Below are 22,712 nucleotides of genomic sequence, written 5' to 3'. Positions count from 1 at the left end.
TGCCAACGTCACTCTTTCCTCTGTGACAAGACGAAACCAAACTAACGTCTTCAGGTAGCAACAGCAAAATTTCAATTCTCATTCTTTCAACGATGTATTGGAAATATGTGACGCTTGGCTATGAAAAGTGACTAAAATATGGCAAATCGAAGTAATTACATCCCAGAACTTCTTTGGAAACCAAAACTACTCCAAATACGAGCAGCAACAGTTAAAACTTATTGTGAAACCTTTTTCTGTCGTTTTGAATTCTCACAGCTTTGGTTGAATATCGACAATGCATGCTATGGGATTTTCAATGAAAACTGCAAATGACTTGAAGGGCAAATGAAAGAAAATACGCAATTTTGGAACTACTGTCCCGCTTATGTCATTGCAAGCGAAGCTGAGAGTGACAGTAATTTCTTGTCATTTTCGTCTTTACTTATATATATATATATATATATATATATATATATATATATATATATATATATATATATATATATATATATATATATATGTATATATATATATATATATGTATATATATATATATATATATATATATATATATATATATATATATATATATATATATATATATATATATATATATATATATAATATATATATATATATATATATATATATATATATATATATATATATATATATATATATATATATATATATATATATATATATATATATATATATATATATATATATATATATATATATATATATATATATATATATATATATATATATATATATATATATATATATATATATATATATATATATATATATATATATATAGTTACAATGATCCCGTCCATAATAACTGCTGACCCAACAGAACTTCATTAGTAACATCACCAGAAACACACGGGTGCCTACAGCAAGAAACGCTGACTAGACAGATCGACCATAGCAACGACGAGCGACGATCCCTGGAAGAAGAACGGAAGTCCACCGCCACATCAGCAGGATATCGATGAGACGCGTGCATCAGCAGAATAGGTTAGCGCAGGTAAAGCCATGATCGGGCTTAGGAGAGTCAGTTAATTGATTTCAGTTGAGGAGTACAGTTCGTGTACGGGTAGAAGTAAGACGTTTGTAATTAGTTAAGAGTTAATGTGAATAAAAATATATTTTGTTTTGAAACCCACGAGCCACGACTCGTTAATGGCGCAGCCGTTCGGAGTTTAGTGAAAAGCGAAAGTGGACAACAGTGCTAAAGAAGAAATTATTATTATAGTAACATTTTTTACCCACGCCCTTAAGAGACACTACAAGGTAGATCTCTCAGGAACCAAATCGTGAGTACTAAAATCGTATTATAGTAACATTTTTTACCCACGCCCTTAAGAGACACTACAAGATAGATCTCTCAAGAAGTGTTCACGAGAAAACTTCCTCCCGTTTATTCGCGAACAAACGCTTTGTGATAACTCAAGAGGTGTCATACAGCAACCGAATACCGCACTACAAGATAGACGGTTCTCGGTAAAATTAATTCGAACCACTACAAGATAGAGTTCGTTTTTCCATTTATTACACAAACTAACGTGACAAGGCAAATTTGGTAAACTTCATGCCAAAAGTTAAAGCTTTAAGTAAGACACGAAAACTACTCGGACTGTTGGAAGACGCATCCAGCTCCGATTCGGACAACAGTGAAAAATCCAACGAATACTCCCACGTACCAGTTGATAATTTATCACTGACAGTCGAAAGTCTCAGCATGAACGAGCAAAATCAAACCCAAATAAACCATTTAGAAGTTTTTGCCCAGCAAATGCAAAGCATAATGCAGGCAATAAACGACCTCACCGCGAAACAAAACATGTACGATATACACTTAAATAACAGCGCATCGACCAGCCAAGGCACCGTCGCCAGTAATACGAGAATAGCGTCAGGTGATCCGTTTAGAATACCTGACCCTATCAAAATGCTGCCAACATTCAACGGCAACAAAAAGCAGTTGAATTGGTGGTTGGAAACTGCTGAAAAAACACTTAACAATTACGAACTTCTGGTTTCTCCAGAAATTTTCCAAATTTATCTAACTGCGGTTAATAACAAAATTGAAGGACACGCCAAAGACGTACTATGTACCAATGGCAACCCGAACACATTTCAAGGCATAAAAGAAGTACTTATTTCAGCGCTAGGAGACAAACAAGACTTGTCTACCTATAATTGCCAACTTTGGCACAACAAAATGGATGGTAGTATAACCAAACACTACCATCGAACAAAACAACTAGTTCAAAATATAAAATCACTTGCTAAGCAGAAAGTTAAATACAATGATCATTGGGATGCCATTAATGAATTCATAGACGAATATAGTCTAGCAGCATACGTTAGCGGACTTCAGAAACCCTATTTCGGATACGTTCAGGCAGCAGAACCAAAAAACATCGAAAACGCATACGCTTTCCTGTGCAAATTTTCATCTAATGAGTCCAACAGAAATTTGACCCAGAATCCGTCTTCACAGTCTACATACAAATCAGAATCTCATTTCTCACGAAAACCCAGGCAAGAAAACGAACAAACACAACCAAAACCTTATTATTCAAAGCAACCCAACCAAAGCCAACAGCCTAAATTAGAAAACGCGGTCGAACCAATGGACACAAAATCAACGAACTCGAGGCTGACTTTGAACAAGCGCACTATCCACAATAACGAAATTTGTACAGACCCAGATGCAGAAGACACCTCATTAGAATCAGAATCCGACTCAGATCCTGAAATCGACACAAATTTTCAACTAGTTACGCTAGAACACAAACGACTTGAATTTTCTCCCTTATTTAGAATGCTTCAATAAAGAAAACAAAGAAAAAATTAGGTTGCTCATTGACACGGGAGCAAATAAAAACCTCATCAAACCAGGCCTTCTCAAAAACTGTAGAGAAACTTCTGAAACAAAAATTGAAAACATTACAGGTCACCATCGCGTCAATAAGAAAGGTAAATACAATTTTCTTGGACTAGGTTTCCCCGCCCAAACGTACTACGAATTAAAATTCCACGATTTCTTTGACGGATTACTAGGATCCGAGTTCCTTGCCAAAACGAAATCGCAAATTAATTACCATAAAGGTACTATAACGATTTCAGGCGTTGAAACATTATTTAAGAAATTCTACAGAAACAAAATTCAAAACCACAACCACATCATTACCCTACTTACCGACAACAACGGAGATTGGTTCGTACCAAATTTTTCCAAATTATCTGACAGTATAACTATATGCCCAGGCCTTTATAAAGCTAGAAACCACAAAACAACTGTTCTAATAACAACGAACAGCAAAACAACCCCTGATTTCGGAGCCGAAAAGTTGAAACTCCTTGTGAATAATTTCGAAACATTAAGCTCAATTCCTACAACCGAACACGAAGAGCTCACCATCGACACAATCGATGGTCTCATCAGAACAAATCATCTATCCAAATTCGAGAGAGAACAACTCACTCAACTGATCCTAAGACACCAACGAACCTTGTTGAAATTTAATGAAAAACTAACATCCACAACCGCAATCAAACACAGAATTCTAACTCATAATAATCAACCAGTGTACACCAAATCATACAGGTATCCACATGCTCTCAAAAACGATGTAGAAGAACAGATTAAAGAATTATTAGACCACGGCATAATCCAACATAGTATCAGCCCATACTCCTCTCCCGTTTGGGTCGTCCCAAAGAAAATGGACGCATCAGGAAAGCGAAAAATTAGAGTTGTAATCGACTATCGCAAACTCAATGAGAAAACGATAGACGACAAATTTCCGATCCCGCAAATCGAAGAAATATTGGACAATCTCGGCAAATCGACATACTTCACAACGCTCGATTTGAAATCAGGCTTCCACCAAATCGAAATGGATCCTGATCATATGGAAAAAACGGCATTCTCAACAGCACAGGGTCACTTTGAATTTACCCAAATGCCGTTTGGACTTAAGAATGCCCCCGCTACCTTTCAACGGGTGATGAACAATGTACTATCTGGGTATATTGGAGTTATTTGTTACGTATACCTTGACGATATTATTGTCATAGGATACAACCTTCAGAATCACCTTGAAAATGTATCTAAAGTATTAACTCGCCTTTCTGAATTTAACCTGAAGATTCAGTTAGATAAGTGCGAATTTCTTAAAAGAGAAACAGAATTTCTTGGGCATATCATCACACCCGAAGGAATCAAACCTAACCCAGAAAAAGTAAAAAAAATTCAAGAATGGCAAATCCCAAGGAATCAAAAGGAAATAAAACAATTCCTTGGACTGACTGGATACTATAGGAGATTTATCAAAGACTACTCTAAAATAACGAAACCACTTTCTAAGTGTCTAAAAACAAGTGTCTAAAAACATCGAAAACACGGAATATCAAGAAGCATTCAAAAACTTAAAAGAAATTATCACTTCAGACCAAATTTTAACATATCCCGATTTCAAATTACCATTTATCCTGACCACGGACGCAAGTAACTATGCGCTTGGTTCTGTATTATCACAAATACAAGACAAAGTAGAAAAACCAATTGCTTTCGCTAGCAGGACATTGAATAAAACTGAAATTAATTATTCAACAACCGAAAAGGAAGCACTTGCAATAATGTGGGCAGTCGATAAATTTAAACCTTACCTACACGGAAATAAATTCAAACTGGTAACAGATCATAAACCGCTAACATTATCAAAAAAAAAAAAAAAAAAAAAAAAAAGAACAAGAAAGGATACCCTCTAAGTCAAATTAACCCAACTTATAATCATTTCATTTGCTCTTCTAATTCTAGCCACAAGACAAGACCAGGAAGCGAAAAATAACCAGCTACTAGTATCAATAATTAATAACAAACGAAAACCAAAAACACGAACTGAGACAGAATAAGAAAAATGATAGACAGAAAATTAACATTTTGTTCCTTAATCAGCACGATTGTATATTGTCAGAACCTAGAAATTTCAAATTTAAACGACCAACCAATCTTGACACTTATTACAGGAAAGTGCATAATACAAACAGATACTATAAATATAATACATCCAATCAATATAACAGATTTGGAAAGTACCATAAATCTCTTGTCTAATCTAATTTATTCAAAGTCTGATAATTACTTAAGCCAAATAGCAAAACACAAAATTAGAGAACTTCATTCAAATTTCTTAGAAATTATGCCTAGGAATCGCAGAGTTAGAAGTCTCGAATCGATCGGAACAATATGGAAGCGGATAGGTGGAAGTCCAGACGCAACGGACCTAAGAATTATCAACCAAACCATGAACGAGCTGATAAGCAGTAACAACCAACAGTATAAAGTGAATGAGCAACTCGGAAACCGCCTCAAAGCAGTTACAAAAGCCATTAAAGAGGTGACGGAGAACAAAGCAGCAAACAAACTCGTATTAAATGAGATAGACACCATCGTCACGATAATGAAAATAGACATCATCAATAAACTTTTAGAAGACATTTCAGACGCCGTCATACTATCCAAAATCTCGTTAACCAACAACAAAATTCTTTCATGGAATGAAATATCAATTGTTAAATCTATCCTTGATGATCAAGGCATAAGAACAGAGCTTCCAGATGAGGCGCTCAGTTTGGTAAAACCAATAATAGCCGTCAACGATGAAACACTATTGTACATCGTACGAATCCCACAAGTTAGTCAAGAAGAAGCATCAATAGTACGTATAATTCCATTACCCACGAAACAACAGATAATTACTCAGTACCCAAATTATCTGATAAAAACGAGAAAAACCTTATACTTGACGACAAAACCAGATGAATACATCCAACAAAAAACATTCATTAACCAGTTCTCCGACAGTTGTATACAACCCCTAATAGAAGGACGACGCGGTAAATGCATAACGAAAGAATCACCCCAAACTAAGACACAATTTTTAACAGACGATCTGCTACTCATAAGCAATGCTAAAAATGATCTGTTGCAGTCAAACTGCGGTCCAGATGATCGGAACATAACCGGAAATATTTTGATATCTTTTACAAATTGCTCCATTAATTATAAAAATCAAACTTTCTCATCGTAGTAAAAAGCAATAACGTCGGAAATTCTACAAGGAGCAATGCACAACCTTTTGATAGATCAACAATCGGAGGAAAACGTCCTGGAATTGATAAACAACATGACAATAACCAACAGGAAGAAATTGGAACACGTCTACCCGATGCAATTCAAAAGTCAATTATGGAATTGAAGTCTGCTCGGTGGAATCTCCATCTCAATGATATTCACCATTACGATTTCTGTTTATGCTTTCCTCTATCACCGAAAACTATTATACAAAATTTTTATTAAACTCGTGAAGAAAAGACGAACCAAAAGCTCATCACAGGCAAATCAACAAAATCAGGACGCATGAGGACATGCTTTTTCACCCCCCGGAGGAGTTACAATGATCCCGTCCATAATAACTGCTGATCCAACAGAACTTCATTAGTAACAACACCAGAAACACACGGGTGCCTACAGCAAGAAACGCTGACTAGACAGATCGACCATAGCAACGACGAGCGACGATCCCTGGAAGAAGAACGGAAGTCCACCGCCACATCAGCAGGATATCGATGAGACGCGTGCATCAGCAGAATAGGTTAGCGCAGGTAAAGCCATGATCGGGCTTAGGAGAGTCAGTTAATTGATTTCAGTTGAGGAGTACAGTTCGTGTACGGGTAGAAGTAAGACGTTTGTAATTAGTTAAGAGTTAATGTGAATAAAAATATATTTTTTTTGAAACCCACGAGCCACGACTCCACGACTCGTTAATATATATATATATATATATATATATATATATATATATATATATATATATATATATATATATATATATATATATATATATATATATATATATATATATATATATATATATATATATATATATATATATATATATATATATATATATATATATATATATATATATATATATATATATATAGCGTACCGCAATTCGCTCGGATACGGGCTCAACTTGTAACTTTGTCAGTTTATTGTTAGCAACGTTTCAGGCAGAAAGCGAGTAAAATTGTGACAAAGGATTCACGTGAGTAATAAATAATGGTGTCATAAAGTTGTTTGGCTGATTTTGTATGGAATACCCCACACATATATATATATATATATATATATATATATATATATATATATATATATATATATATATATATATATATATATATATATATATATATATATATATATATATATATATATATATATATATATATATATATATATATATATACTGAAGTCTTTTTTTTATTCGAATTCACGTACCGCATAAAAAAAACCGTATAGCTCTGAAAATTCGCATAAAAAACCGCATAACTCGTCTCTTCGCGGAGTGCTAAACTAAACATGATAACATGTTCTCTCAACTTCAAACGAGGCTGGACACGAACACATTTCCTTCCTCAACTAGCACGCAATATGTAACCACCAATATTGACCAACTTTTCATAATACCAGACCCGATCAAAATGATACCAACCTACAATAGCAATAGGAAACAGTTGAATTCTTGACTAGAAACAGCGGAAGAAACTTTGAATGCTTTCGAACCGCATGTGTCCCCAACAGCTCAAAATGTACATAACAGAAAATCACGACAAAAAATACAAGTACAAAGACTACGAACAGAAACCCGGAACAAACAAATTTAACCAGAAAAAAAAATAAATTAAACAAGAAATTCAAATAAATGAATCGGAACCAATGGAAACCGGTTTCACTCGGAGCCGATTAACTATTAATAAGAGAACCATAAATAATCTCGAGACGACAAAGAATCCACCCCATGAAGAGTCCTCACCTGAACCAATTTCGGAATCGGAGTCTGAAGACAAAGGAGAACTGGACCTAAATTTTCACTCGGTCAACACAAATCACGAGAGAACCTAAATCATTTACCTTATTTAAAACATATTCATCCAAATCCTAGAGAACAAATTAAAAAGTACGGGTGTGTAATGTCAGAGACATAACTGGATGTCGTGAATACGAATATGACACGCTTTATTTATGCTTCCGAATTCGAATTGGTAATTGATCGATTGTTTGAATTGTGCAACTTTCCCCTCTTTCATTACTAGAAATTTAAACGATGCGCCTAGACTAAATTACATATTAGTTACATTAAATATTCTGAAACGCAATTAAATATTATGAAATAAGCAGTATAGTTCATTATAATAAAAAATGGTGGCTCTGAAATGAACTTTTTATGAAAGCGTTCGTGATGAAGAGTGACGAGTTGAGTTAGTTCAGCACACAGACTCTGAATTCTAAACCCACATTCCGGAACAAAGCTCTGAAACTTGAAGACCGCCATGACTACCAGAATGAGTTGTATAGAGTACAGTAAAGTAAATTTCCGCATAATTCTTTACGAGTATTATTATGGTTTTAAAAAGAACCGAATAGAAGAAGTCTGGAATAAAGAACTGGACCCTGAGTTCAAGAACTAAATTTAGAACCAATAACAGACTCAGAATCCAGTTTGAATTCTAGAACTGCAATTTCGAAACTGAAATTAGTTCCGGAATACAGTTTCAGCACGCAGGCTCTGAATACTAAACCTATATTGCGGAACTAATATCTGAAATTTGAACTTCTCGTTACGACTACCGAAAAGCAAATGAGAGTTGCTACCTGAGCGTTTGAGGTTTTAACCACGCAAAAGGTGCACTCTCCGTCGCTGCTGGTTGATGGTTTAACTCTCGCAATGGCAGTCTTCTCGTCTTAATGGCCAGCAAGCGAATGAGAGTTGCGACCTGAGCGTTTGAGGTTTTAACCACGCAAAAGGTGCACTCTCCGTCGCTGCTGGTTGATGGTTCAACTCCCACGACGTCTGCTTCCACCGAACGCACGAAAAGAAATGATCGATTTTCGACCACGGTTTCCCTTTTATACGCATTCAGTTGAAGATATGTGCCTGACTGCCTCAAAATCGTCGTCCTTGCGCGAAAAATCCAAGCGAAAGTAAAGAGTTTTCCGCATTATTTCCAAATTTTGAGAAAACTTAATTTTTGAGTTGTTTGTAGTTATCTCACATTGTTCAAAACATTATCCTAAATTCCTGATCATATTTTTGATGAAATGGTGAAAGAATTATGTTGCTACCATTAATACAAGTCGAGATATTCACGATTAAGTTCTGCCCATTCTTCCATATGGCTAATTTTGAAAAGGCACCCCATAGTAAAGTAAGTCGTATTCACGACAAAAGGCAATAGACACATGAGCGAACAAAAACATTATCTCACCTGATATTTTAGAAAACACCAACGTTGACCCAGAGACAGAAATCAAAAATGTGTGTGGAACCAGTTACGTGGCCAGGAAAGGTAAGATAGTTTTCTTCAATGGTAGTTTCAAACCACTCTCATTTTACGTTGAAAAATTCCACCATTTCTTCGATGATATAATAGGTTCGGAAACACCTGCTAAATTGAAATCACACATCGATTACAACTATCTTACTCGAAGTTCTACCCAGCTAGACGACTTTATAACCACTGCGTAACCATAGAAACAACAAAAAATGGCGACTGGTTTGTACCAATCTACCAAAAACTTTGCAAGAAAGCATTTATTCACCCCGGTTTGTACAAATCAGAAAACAAAAAGTCAGTTAAACACATAATTTCCTCATCCAAACACTCTGAAAAATTATCAAAACTTCAACTAAAAGTTAACAACTTCGAAACGATTCCTACTAACAAAAAAGTACGGGTGTCTAATGTCAGAGACATAACTGGATGTCGTGACTACGAATAAAACTGACACACTTTCTTTATACTTCAGAATTCGAATTGGTAGTTGATCGATTGTGTGAATTGTGCAACTTTCCCCTTTTTCACTACTAGAATTTCAAACGATGCGCCTAGACTAAATTACAGATTAGTTACAATAATCATTCTGAAACGCAATTAAACATAATGAAATAACTAGATAGTTCTTTATAATAAAACTGGGCCGTATAGAGTACAGTAAAGCAACATTTCGCATAATTCTTTGAGAATATTATTATGGTTCTAAAAAGAACCGAATAGAATTGTAAAATAACGAATTGGACCTGAGTTCAAGAACTAAATTTAGAATCAAGAACAGAAGTTCTGCTGTCATTGACGACTGCTCCACCTGACGATTGAAGTCCAAATGAGAGCACGACCTGAGCTTTTGAGGTTTGGCACCACGCTAAAGGTCTGCTCTCATTATTGACGACCTCATTATTGACGACCACTGCTCCCGACGATTGAAGTCCAAATGAAAGCACGACCTAAGCGTTTGAGGCTTTGTACCACTCAAAAGGTCTGCTTTCATTGACGACTGCTCCACCTGACGACTGAAGTCCAAATGAGAGTTTCGACCTGAGCGTTTGAGGTTTTTAACCACGCAGAAGGTGCACTCTCCGAGGCTGCTGGTCCCACGACGTCTGCTTGCATCCAACGCACAAGAAGAAATGATCGAATTTCGACCACGGTTCCTCTTTTATACGCAGTCAGTTGAAGACATGTGCCTGACTACCTCAAAATCGTCGTCCTTGCGCGAAAAAGCCAAGCAAAGGTAAAGAGTTTTTCGCGTTGTTTTCAAAATTTGAGAACTTAATATTTGAGTTGTTTGTGGTTATCTCACACTGTTCAAAATATTATCCTAAATTCCTGATCATGCCAATCATGATGAAATGGTGAAAGAATTATGTTGCTCCCTTTAATACAAGTCGAGATATTCACGATTAAGTTCTGCCCATTTTTCCATATGGCTAATTTTGAAAAGGCACCCCATAGTAAAGTAAGTCGTATTCACGACAAAAACCACCTTTCAAAAAGCACCCAGATACCGATATAACACATGGATCAATAAGTCCCGATACTAAAGCAGAGATAGCGCTCGTAGTAAACCAGTAACGTCTTTCTAGAGTACTAACCTTTGCTTGAAACGGGTCAAATTTTTAAGTCGATCCGACCAGAAACAGCTGAGTTATCGAGGTTGGAGTAAAGTCGTTTTGTAGTTTGTTTAAAAAATGGATAAAATCGAGTTTCGTGTTTTGATAAAACATTGTTTTTAATGGGTAAAAACACCGTGCAAGCGAAGCAATGGATTGAAAAATGTTATCCGGACCCTTGTCCATCAAAAGCAACGATTTGTCGGTGGTTCGCCGAGTTTAAACCTGATCGTACCGACACAAATGACGCGGAACGCTCGGGTAGATCTGTGGAAGCCGTTACACCGGAAAATGTGAGTGAAGTGACAAAAATTATAATGAAAGATCGTAAATTGAAGCTTCGTGAGATTGCTGAGATGACACAGATATCATATGGAAGTGTATTTACTATCCTTCATGAAAAATTGAGCATGAAAAAGGTTGTGGGTGTCGCGATTGCTTTCGATGGAACAAAAACAGCCTGCCACAAGTCGATGAAAACAATGGCGAAATTGAACGAATTGGGCTTTGATCTGCTTCCCCACCCCCCATACTTGCCAGATTTAGACCCCAGTGACTACTGGCTCTTTGCTGATCTTAAAAAACTGCTCCAGGGAAAACGATTTGGCTCAAATGAGGAGGTCATCGCTGAACCTGAAGCTTATTTTGAAGCGAAAGATAAATTTTTCTAAACATGGTATTGGAAAATTGGAAAAACGTTGGAACCATTTTATCACCCTAAAAGGTGATTATGTTGATGAATAAAAAAAAATTTGCTAAAAAAATATTGTTTCCATTGTCAGTCTCGGGACTTATTGATCCATGTGTTAGAGACTAGTTCTGAAAAAACATGAACGTGTAATTCAAAGAAATGAGAGAAAATTAATGTCTACTTCCGCAACCAAACATAAAATTTATACTACGAATAACTCTCCAATTTATACAAGAAATTATCGGTACCCTCACCAATTTAAATAGGATATCCATGAACAAATCCAGGAGATGCTAGACAACGGCATCATCCGGCCATTTAGAAGCCGTACTCATCTCCCATATGGGTAGTCCCAAAAAAATGGACGCCTCAGGGAAAAGAAAAGTACGAGTCGTCATCGATTATAGGAAGCCTAAAAAGTTAGCTTAAAAACAGCATTTTCCACAGATAAAGGACACTTCGAGTTTACCAGAATGCCTTTCGTTCTTAAAAATGCTCCTGCAACTTTTCAGAGAGCCATGAACAACATTCTTAATGAATATATTGGAAACAGATGCTATGTAACACATGGATCAATAAGTCCCGAGACTAAAGCAGAGATGGCACTCGTAGTAAACCAGTAACCACGTCTTTCTAGAGTACTAACCTTTGCTTGGAACGGGTCAAAATTTTAAGTCGATCCGACCAGAAACAGCTGAGTTATCGAGGTTGGAGTAAAGTTGTTTTGTATTTTGTTTAAAAAATGGAAAAAACGAGTTTCGTGTTTTGATAAAACATTGTTTATTAATGGGTAAAAACACCGTGCAAGCGAAACAATGGATTGAAAAATGTTATCCGGACTCTTGTCCATCAAAAGCAACGATTTGTCGATGGTTCGCTGAGTTTAAACGTGGTCGTACCGACACAAATGACGCGGAACGCTCGGGTAGATCTGTGGAAGCCGTTACACCGGAAAATGTGAGTGAAGTGACAAAAATTATAATGAAAGATCGTAAAGTGAAGCTCCGTGAGATTGCTGAGATGACACAGATATCATATGGAAGTGTATTTACTATCCTTCATGAAAAATTGAGCATGAAAAAGGTTTTTTCCAAGTGGGTGCCGCGATTGCTTTCGATGGAACGAAAACAGCAAATTCAGAAAGCAGTTTATCGCTATTTACTCGCAACAAAAAAGATTTCTTGCGTCGTTACGTGACCATGGACGAAACATGGATACATCACTACACTCCAGAGTCGAAGCGGCAGGTATCTGAGTGGCGCACAGCTGGCGAAAGCCGTCCGAAGCGTCCGAAAACGCAGCAGTCAGCTGACAAAGTCATGGCGTCAGTTTTTTGGGATACGCATGGCGTGATTTTTATTGACTACCTCGAAAAAGGTAAACCGATCAACAGTGATTATTATATTGACTTACTGGTGCGTTTGAAGGAGGAAATCGCAAAAAAACGACCGCACATGCAGAGAAAAAAAATCCTTTTTCATCAAGACAATGCACCCTGCCGCAAGTCGATGAAAAGAATGGCGAAATAGAACGAATTGGGCTTTGATCTGCTTCCCCACCCCCGTACTCGCCAGATTTAGCCCCCAGTGATTACAGGCTCTTTGCTGATCTTAAAAAAATGCTCTAGGGAAAAACAATTGGCTCAAATGAGGAGGTCATCGCTGAAACTGAAGCTTATTTTGAAGCGAAAGATAATTTTTTTTATAATCATGGTATTGAAAAAATGGAACGTTGGAATTATGAATAAAAAAAAATTTGTTATGTTGATGAATAAAAAAAAATTTGCTAAAAAAAATGTTGTTTCCATTGTTAGTCTCGGGACTTATTGATCCATGTGTTATATCATAGCATAATCATCATCGGATATAATCTGAAAAACCACTTAGAAAATTTGCAACTGATTTTTACACGTTTATCCGATTTCAATTTAAAAATTCAACTGGATAAATGTGAATTATTGAAAAAAGAGACCGAATTTTTAGGACACATCATAACGTCCGAGAGAGTGGAACTAAACCCCGAAAAATCGAGAAAATTATTCAATTGCCGTTACCGAAAACCCAGAAAGAAATTCAAGTAATTCCTTGATTTAGTCGGGTGTTACAGAAGGTTCATTACAGACTTCTCAAAAATAACGCGAGCCATGACCCGATACCTAAAAAAATATTGGACTGTTCAACCAAAAGACCCTTTATACATAGACTCATTTAACACACTAAAACAAATACTATCAACAGACCAAATACTAAAGTACCCGGAATTCGACCAACTTTTCATCGTAACTACAGATGCATCGGGCTTCGCACTAGGCGCTGTGTTATCACAATTACAAGACAATGTCGAACGCTCAATCGCTTTCGCGTCTCGAATACTCTCAGACACCGAATCACGATACGCAACGAATGAAAAAGAAGCATTGGCTATCATATGGGCGGTGAATAAATTCAAACCTTATTTATACGGACAAAAATTTACTATAATAACCGACCATAAACCACTTACTGTCATACAAATCTCCGATAAAAACTCAAAAATTCTACGTTGGCGACTAGATCTAGAAAACTAAGACTATGACATCAAATATAGGGAAGGAAAATCCAACGTCGTAGCACACGCGTTAAGTAGAATACCAATAGAAACAAATATTAACGAAACTTCCAACATTACAGATCCCAAGAACCACGAAGAAGATGCAGCATCCATGGTCAACAACCCCCTTGGACAAGGACTAGTGAAGTACATGAGATGGCCTCCCTGGATATACTAGAACAAAAATTCGAACAATACTGCACGAAATTTGAAGAGAGGTGCTCAATCTCTGAAATACAAATAATTCAAAGCGACTGCCACCATTAAAGAAGGTGACAAGCGATTATAAATACACTCTCCTACTCAATGCTTGATCGGAGAAATAGGTATAAAGCGAGAAGACTAGTGTTTGATGGACAGAGAAGATGTTTGGATATAAGGTGTCGGTCGGGTGACGGCCAGGATGTAGACCATGTTCGATGTACGTTGCTACCATGTCTGTGAGTTTTAGTGTGGCTAAAGCAAGATCAGAGTGGCGAAATGGTAGCGCGTATGCACGGAATGCATAATAACGCAGGTTCGAGTCCTGTCTCTGAGCGCGTATCTTTTTCCAAAAATTCATCTTTTCTGTTAGTTTTTCTTTCACTTGGCTTCTCCAATATATATTTCCGCTTAGTCATTGCAAAAACTAAACTTAGTCATGGCGGCTTTACGTCAAACTAAAAATTAATAAATCGTTAAAAACAATTGCGGTTTGATTTTCCGTAACAATCTGCTTTTGGTAGGAAAGGGCAGACAATCAATACAACCTTCATAGGGGTCTGTCGCTGACGATGTCCAGCCAGCGACTGGCACCATTAAAGAAGGTGACAAGCGATTATAAATACACTCTCCTACTCAATGCTTGATCGGAGAAATAGGTATAAAGCGAGAGGACTAGTGTTTGATGGACAGAGATGTTTGGATATAAGGTGTCGGTCGGGTGACGGCCAGGATGTAGACCATGTTCGATGTACGTTGCTACCATGTCTGTGAGTTTTAGTGTGGCTAAAGCAAGATCAGAGTGGCGAAATGGTAGCGCGTATGCACGCAATGCATATGAACGCAGGTTCGAGTCCTGTCTCTGAGTGCGTATCTTTTTCCAAATTCATCTTTTCTGTTAGTTTTTCTTTCACTTGGCTTCTCCAATATATATTTCCGCTCAGTCATTGCAAATACTAAAGGTTAGGGACAGTTATAAGTAGGTAGATATTTTAAAAATAATTAAAATAAATATTATGATTAAACATTAGTATGTAAAACAAGAGTAACTAAAACACCTATTATTAATAACGAATCGTATGAACAACAAAGATGAAAGGCCAAAGGGTCAAAACACTTGTACTGTAAAATGTTGATGTAATACACAAAAATAAGATTAATAAACAGATATTTATGCAAAAATAATGTAGCAACTCTCATTCGCTTTCCGGTCATCAAGCCGACACTCCGAGCCTGCTCTTAGTTCTAAATTTAGTTCTTGAACTCAGGTCCAGTTCCTCATTCCAGAATTCTTCTGTTCGATTCTTTTTAGAATCATAATAATACTCCCAAAGAATTATGCGACATTTTACTGTTCTCTATGCAACCCATTTTGGTAGTCGTGACGAGAAATCGTCTTCAAGCTTCACACGGGCAAAATTTCGATTCAAGAAATGAGCTAAACGAGTGATGATTTGACGAAAATTGTATATTTTCATGTTATGATAATACACCATGATTAAAAGTTCTCGGATCATGATCCATTTTGACTGATTTCGTGGAAATTTAGCATAACACATTTGACGTTGTTGGGTATAACTTCAGGCGTGTTTCTGCTATGATGGTAATCTTTGCAACATAAATTCAGGCGTTATGTTTTAAAATATGAAGATTTCAAATATGAATTAAATGGAATGGTGTGAAAGTGTGTGGCGTATTTTGAACACGATTTTAACTAATGTCTCAAATATTGTACATTTGAATAGCAAAACAGTGCAAAGCACAACGAATTTCTTTTAATCTGAAGCATCAACAATTTATATATGTTTTTGAAAAACCACGACACCTTAAATAACGTGTTTACTTGCGTTCATTGCTCCAGTTTTGATTTTGTGTTTCAGAATTTAAACACTTAAACGAACTGCATGAAAAACCACGTGTGAATCAAACCTCTTAAAAAGAAATTCTATGTCGAATACTTGCAAACACTGCGGTTTGATTTTCCCTTTTATTTTTTTCGGAACATCATTTGCAAAATCGTCTTATTTAAAATATTTAGGTAAATCAATACAGCTTGTGTTGTTATATCTATGAAACAAATCAACCAAACTGGTTGAACAAAAAAAAACTAATTTTCGTTAGATGGTGCTCTTAATTTACGGTCGAATTTAGATGGTGTTCCTAATTTACAGTAGAATTTATTTTTCGGTTTACTCGTAATATTATTTCAACAACAACAGTCACATCGAATATGTAAGAATACATTCAGATATATTCATACAAAATGTAAAACTTATAATGTCAATTTTCGGTTCATTATCTTAATGTTGTCAATTCTCTGTCATCCGGTGGGTAAACCAACACAATTAAAAAATGAATATGCCTCAGGATCAAGTGAAAATTTTCAGTAGTTCTTATTTTTCAATGCCTGTTTGTTGTCGTACCATTAATCTATTAAGCAATCCAACACATCACTTGAGGCAGAGGGTTCAAAGTGATATCCGGATAGAAAATTGGAGTTATGAGCTGTAGAAGAAATACATTCCTCAAGTAACGCATTTTCGGATCACGATTAATTTTCATGGGAGAAGACTTATTGCTCATGGTTTCATAAGAAGTTAAAATGATTGGTTTCATGATTTTCTAATCATGACAGCAGTAACGGATTTCTTTCCGTGCAGAGCTTAGTTCCGGAATATGGGTTTAGAATTCAGAGCCTGCGTGCTGAACTGGATTCTGGAAAAAGATTCCGGAACTGATTTCAGTTTCGAAATTGTAGTCTATTAAACTCCAACTGAATTCTGAGTCTGTTCTAAGTTCTGAATATAGTTCCCGAGCTCAGGTCCAGTTCCTAATTCCAGAATTCTTCAAATCGGTTCTTTTGTCCTGGGCAAGAATGGGCAGAACTTTACCACGAATATCTTTTGATGTACTTAACCCAACAACATTTTTTTTCTACACGCTATCGGTAATATGATTAGGAATTTGTGATAAAATTTTCAACAGCGTGAAAAAACCCTAAAAATAGTTAAAAAACTAAGTTTTCTAAAACTTTTGAAAAAAAAATCATCACGCTTGCTTGCCTTTTGCGCATCCGGACGACGGTTTCAAGGTACTTAGGCACATATCAGAATCTATTGAACAAATAGAATAGGAAAACTTTGAATAAAAACTGTTCATTTCTTTTATTGCTACAGACGAAACTGGATGTCGAGGTAAGGTTCTCCCACCAATATCAGTAAGAACAAACCAAGTATAAAGCCCAAAAGTCTCATTTGGACTTCGGTCGTCAGGAGGAGCAGTCGACAATGAAAGTAGACCTTTTATGTGGTGTAAAGCCTCAAACGGTCAGGTCACAGAGCCAGTTTTCAGGATAATTTGATAAGCTTTGTGCAAAATTCGCAACAGTGTTTAATATCTTAGAGAATTACACAATTTGGCCCTTCTGAATGCCAGAAATTTATCTCGTAGGGCATTTTGATAACTTCTTTCAGTGAAATATTTAAATCCGCAACGAAATGCTTGACATCAAAATTTGTATAGTTCTATTTCGAACAATAATTGTATACCCAAAGAGTTATGCGAAATTTTCTTCACTGTACTGTATACGGCCCATTTTTCAACCATTTATAGTTTGTAGTAGAACTTTCTGCTGATTTGCTATATAAAATGCATAGCACCGACTTAGAAGCCTTCAATGAAAGGTTCCTTTCAGAACTACCATTATTTTATCATAAAGAACTACACTGGTTATTTCGTAATATTTAATTGTGTAACTAATCTGTACTTTAGTTTAGGAGTATCGTTTCAAATTCTAGTAGTGAAAAAGAAGAAAGCTCGCACAATGCACATAATCGATCAACTAACTAATATTCGATAGTATAAAGAAAGAGTGTCAGTTTTATTCGTATTCACGACATCCAGTTATGTCTCTGACATTACACACCCGTACTTTTTTTAAAGCGCTTTCACAACGGCAAACAAAGCGCCTTTATGACGTAAGTAAATGGCGTTCCTGTAGAGAGAATTTTAATCAGAAAGGTCACTTCGTCTTCACTGAGGAAATAGTGGAAGACGTTCAAAACGAAAATAGACGGGATCAAATAATTACAAAAGAACAGGAGAGAGCGCATCGAAGAATAACAATAGTAGAAGCACAAATTAAACGGTCATACTTTTTCCCAAACATGTGTGCAAAAATTAGAAAAAATCAAACCAACGACCCATAGGAGCAATGGAGGGGAGACCATTGGCACGGTATGGAAATGGATCACCCAAGACTTACGAATCAGAAACAAAACACTAAATCAACTCATAAATGAAAAAAACCACCAAATCAAAATAAACAAATAAATCGGTAACAGCATCGCAAATTTAACGTCTACCATAAACCAGATAATAGAAAAACAGCACATCAACAAAAAAATCTTAGACGAAATAGATAGGATTACAACGATGATGAATATCGATAAACTTAACAAAATTCTAATCAACATCCAAGAAGCAATACTATTCCCCAAAATATACTTTACAAACAGTAAAATACTATATAATAGGGAAATACATCTGGTAAGAATAATTCTGAACAACCAGGGAATCCAAACAGATATATCCGAAACAGTACTCAACTTGATAAGCCCAAAAATAGCAAGCAGCAAACATACATTACTGTACATACTACTTGTTCAAGAGTTGGAATCGAAAGAATCAGCGATCATCCACGCGATCATTTATCCAGTAATTTAGAACAACACCATTATAAAAGACTATTCTCAGTTCATAATCAAACAAAATAAACAGCTCTTTACTACATCAAAACTCGATGATTACGTTCAACTGAATATCCACATTAAGGAATTTAAAGACTCATGCATCTACCCACTCGTTATGTGCGAAGTACCGCATTGCCTTTTGAGGAAAAGAACGAAACTTCAGCTAATTCGAAACTAATCAAATTCTAATTCAGAATGCTCAACACTCCGAACTACGCTCTAACTGCGGACCAAGTAATAGATACCTTTCCGGGAATTTCGTATTATCATTCTTAAACTGTACAACCACCTACATGGGACATAATTTTACATCCAAAGAAAAAAATAGCGATATTGAAACAATCCAAGAAGCATTGCACGATCTAGTTATCCATAAACAAATTGTAAAGACGCATGACATTGCAAAAATAGAAAATGTAGTGCTTTCCAACAAAAACGACCTAGAAAAAGTATTTCTGCAACAGGAGACCGATCAAACATGGAAATGGAGCCTAATAGGAGGTACATCACTATCTTCATCATTGTTATTAATCACACTGTTCATTGTCTATTTGTACCTGAAATCCATAAAACACGTCAAAGGAGGCCAGATTCCAAACCCCCAGACAACCAACCAAGTGCCGAGGACGACACTTCTTCACTTCTATGGTACAACGACCTTCGTTTGAAATGTATTGTTATTTAAACCAAAATTCGTTAAGAGTTATTTACAGTCATTAGTTAATTATTGTTGGGTACAAAGGTGCGGTCAATACTTTCACATAATATTTCGAAATTATTTCGTGGATCTATTTGCAAAAATTTTACTTAATTTTATTCAATTTTACCAGCGAGTGTAGCACAGTCAATATTATTTGATTTTTTTGTTTAGTGTACATATTCTTTATTTGAAGTTGACAATCAAATTGTCATATAAGGACCTTTTTTGTTGTGCGTATTTACTATTAGTAAGTTTGTCAGCGTAAGTAATTTTTGCCTTTCTCATATAGAAAGGCTATGCAATCAATGTGAAAACCGACTTTCAAATCGCCCGGAGGGCCGAGTGTCACATATCATTCGACTCAGTTCGTCGACTACGCAAAATGTCTGTATGTGTGTAACATTTTTTTGTACTCACTTTTCTCGGAGATGGCTGAATCGATTTTCGTGAACTTAGATTTAAATTAAAGGTCTTGTATCCCACACAAAGTTCCTGAATTTTATTCGACTCCGACTTCCGGTTCCTGAATTACAGGATGATATGTGCCAAAAAATAAAAATATTTACAATAACTTTTCCCAGAGACGGCTAAATCGATTCCTACAAACTTAAATTCAAATGAAAGGCACAACTGTCCTATACGAAGTTCCTGAATTTTTTTTGATCCGACTTCCGGTTCCGGAGTTACAGTGTAATTAGTGAAAAAATCTTATTTCAAATTACTTCCTCACTTTTCTCAGAGATGGCGTGACCGATTTCAACAAACTTAGATTCAAATCAAAGGTCTCATGGTCTTATATAAAACTCCAGTTCCGGAAACATAGGGTAAAGTGTGTTTAAAATTGGATACCGACGATCGACGAAATAAGATACGTAAATAATTTCTTAGCTTTCTCGAAACTTTTCCAATCGGTAGCCATTGTCAATAGACAACCAAACAACCCGATTCCAGCTCAGTTCCAAATCAACAGTCGATGTGATCGGATGCGTATTTACGTTTCTCTTAACATTTGTCCAGTCGAGCGTTTTAATCCATTCTCAAGTTCATTTTGCTCTCTCTGTGTTCTAGCGAGTGTTAGTATCAATAGGCACAGTTGGCCAGTGCCGGGTGCTATTGTGATATCACTGTATATTGTGATCTAGTGAAAAGTACCGGCAATCGTTGAATATAATAAACAATTGTGTTTTTTTTTCTCGTGGAGGTTTTTTACACACCATCTGCGGTGATACACCGATCTGCAAAAGCGAGAACTTGGTGGAAGATCGGCTGGATTTTAAGATAAGTACTGTCTTCTCATTGTTTATACTTCCTATTATCGGTTCCTCATCATTTTATCCTCACAACTATCCGTGAGGACATGAGCAACTCTGAACCTGATCCTCCCCCTCCTGATGATCAGATGGAGACTTCTGCTGACAGCAGTAAGACTCGCATTAAGAGCTATCCCGATGGGCTTGCACTCCCGGTCGGACCTTATGCGGTATATTTCCGGACCAAATCGAATGACAAAAAATTGAATATTTTGAAAATATCTCGTGACCTGACCTCGCGATATTCTACTATAAAAAGAATAGATAAAGTACGTCCAGACAAGCTCAGGGTCTTACTAATCAGCTATCAGCAGGCAAACGAGATTGTTCGAAATGTGCACTTTACGCGGGACTACCGCGTGTACGTACCAGCTCGTGAAGTCGAAATAGACGGCGTGGTAACCGATTCGACTCTGACTTGTGAGGACATTCTTAAGTACGGAGCAAGTTGTTTTAAAAACCCCTTACTTAAGAATGTCAAGATACTAGATTGCAAACGCTTGCATTCAGTAACGATCGCCGGGGATGGAACAAAATCTTATCCCAAATCAGATTCTTATCGAGTTACCTTTGCTGGCTCGGCTTTACCCAACTACGTCCTCTTGGACCGGGTTCGTCTGCCCGTTCGTCTCTTTGTACCGCGAGTAATGAACTGTACCAACTGTAAACAATTGGGGCATACAGCTTCTCATTGCTGCAATAAGCCCCGGTGTGCTAACTGTGGGGGAGGACATGCGGATGGCTCTTGCGGTAAAGATACTGAAAAGTGCCTCTATTGTAAGGAGGATCCGCATGACCTCTCGGCATGTCCCGCGTATAGACTTCGCGGTGATAGAATGAAGCGTTCTCTGAAAGAACATTCATACGCTCTTATGCCGATATGCTGAAAAGTGCCACTCCCCCAAACAAATAACGAACCCATATGCCTGCTTGTCAAATGACGAGAGTGACTATGACGACCCTTTGGAAGGTACATCTTCGGCTGTCCCTCAAAGCTATAGAAAGAGAAGAAATATATCCTCCCATAAACTTCCTAGTAAGGGTTCGAAGATATCCTCAGAAGGGCCTCTAAAAAATACAGCTAGAGGAAGTGGTGCTAAAGCAAAACCGAAGCAAAATGCTCCTGGTCTAGGAAATCTAAATTCTACGAAAGAATTTCCACCACTTCCTGGGACATCAAACCCCCCAAGCGTCCCCGAAAACCTATCTGAGAACCAACTCAGTGCTGGACTTATCAAGTTCTCAGATATTGTGGACTGGATTTTCAAAAATTTCAACATATCTGACCTTCTTAAAAGCATTTTAAATGCATTCATGCCTACATTGAAAACATATTTGAAGCAGATGACTGCAAATTGGCCCCTTCTTTCAGCGATCGTATCCTTCGATGGATATGTCACCCTCCGAGGTTAAGGATTCAATCACTGTTTTACAGTGGAATTGTAGAAGTAT

General features: G+C 36.6%; 1 protein-coding gene across 13 annotated transcripts in view; it reads left to right on the top strand.

The window, feature by feature from the left end:
* LOC131430107 (regulating synaptic membrane exocytosis protein 2) overlaps positions 1-22,712 on the top strand; it is a 1,567,561-nt gene that overhangs the window by 1,218,427 nt on the left and 326,422 nt on the right. The window contains exon 10 of one of the 13 annotated variants that reach the window (XM_058594803.1): positions 14,379-14,916. The exons of the other annotated variants lie outside the window; for them this stretch is intronic. Within the exon in view, the coding sequence (XP_058450786.1) occupies positions 14,379-14,441 (63 nt within the window). The 3' untranslated portion in view covers positions 14,442-14,916. Of the gene's footprint in view, positions 1-14,378; positions 14,917-22,712 lie in introns of those variants that run through there. 13 annotated transcript variants of the gene reach the window in all.

The sequence above is a fragment of the Malaya genurostris genome, chromosome 2 (genome assembly GCF_030247185.1).
Source record: "Malaya genurostris strain Urasoe2022 chromosome 2, Malgen_1.1, whole genome shotgun sequence".
Lineage (NCBI taxonomy): Eukaryota > Metazoa > Arthropoda > Insecta > Diptera > Culicidae > Malaya > Malaya genurostris.
This window is presented reverse-complemented; position numbering and strand designations above follow the sequence as displayed.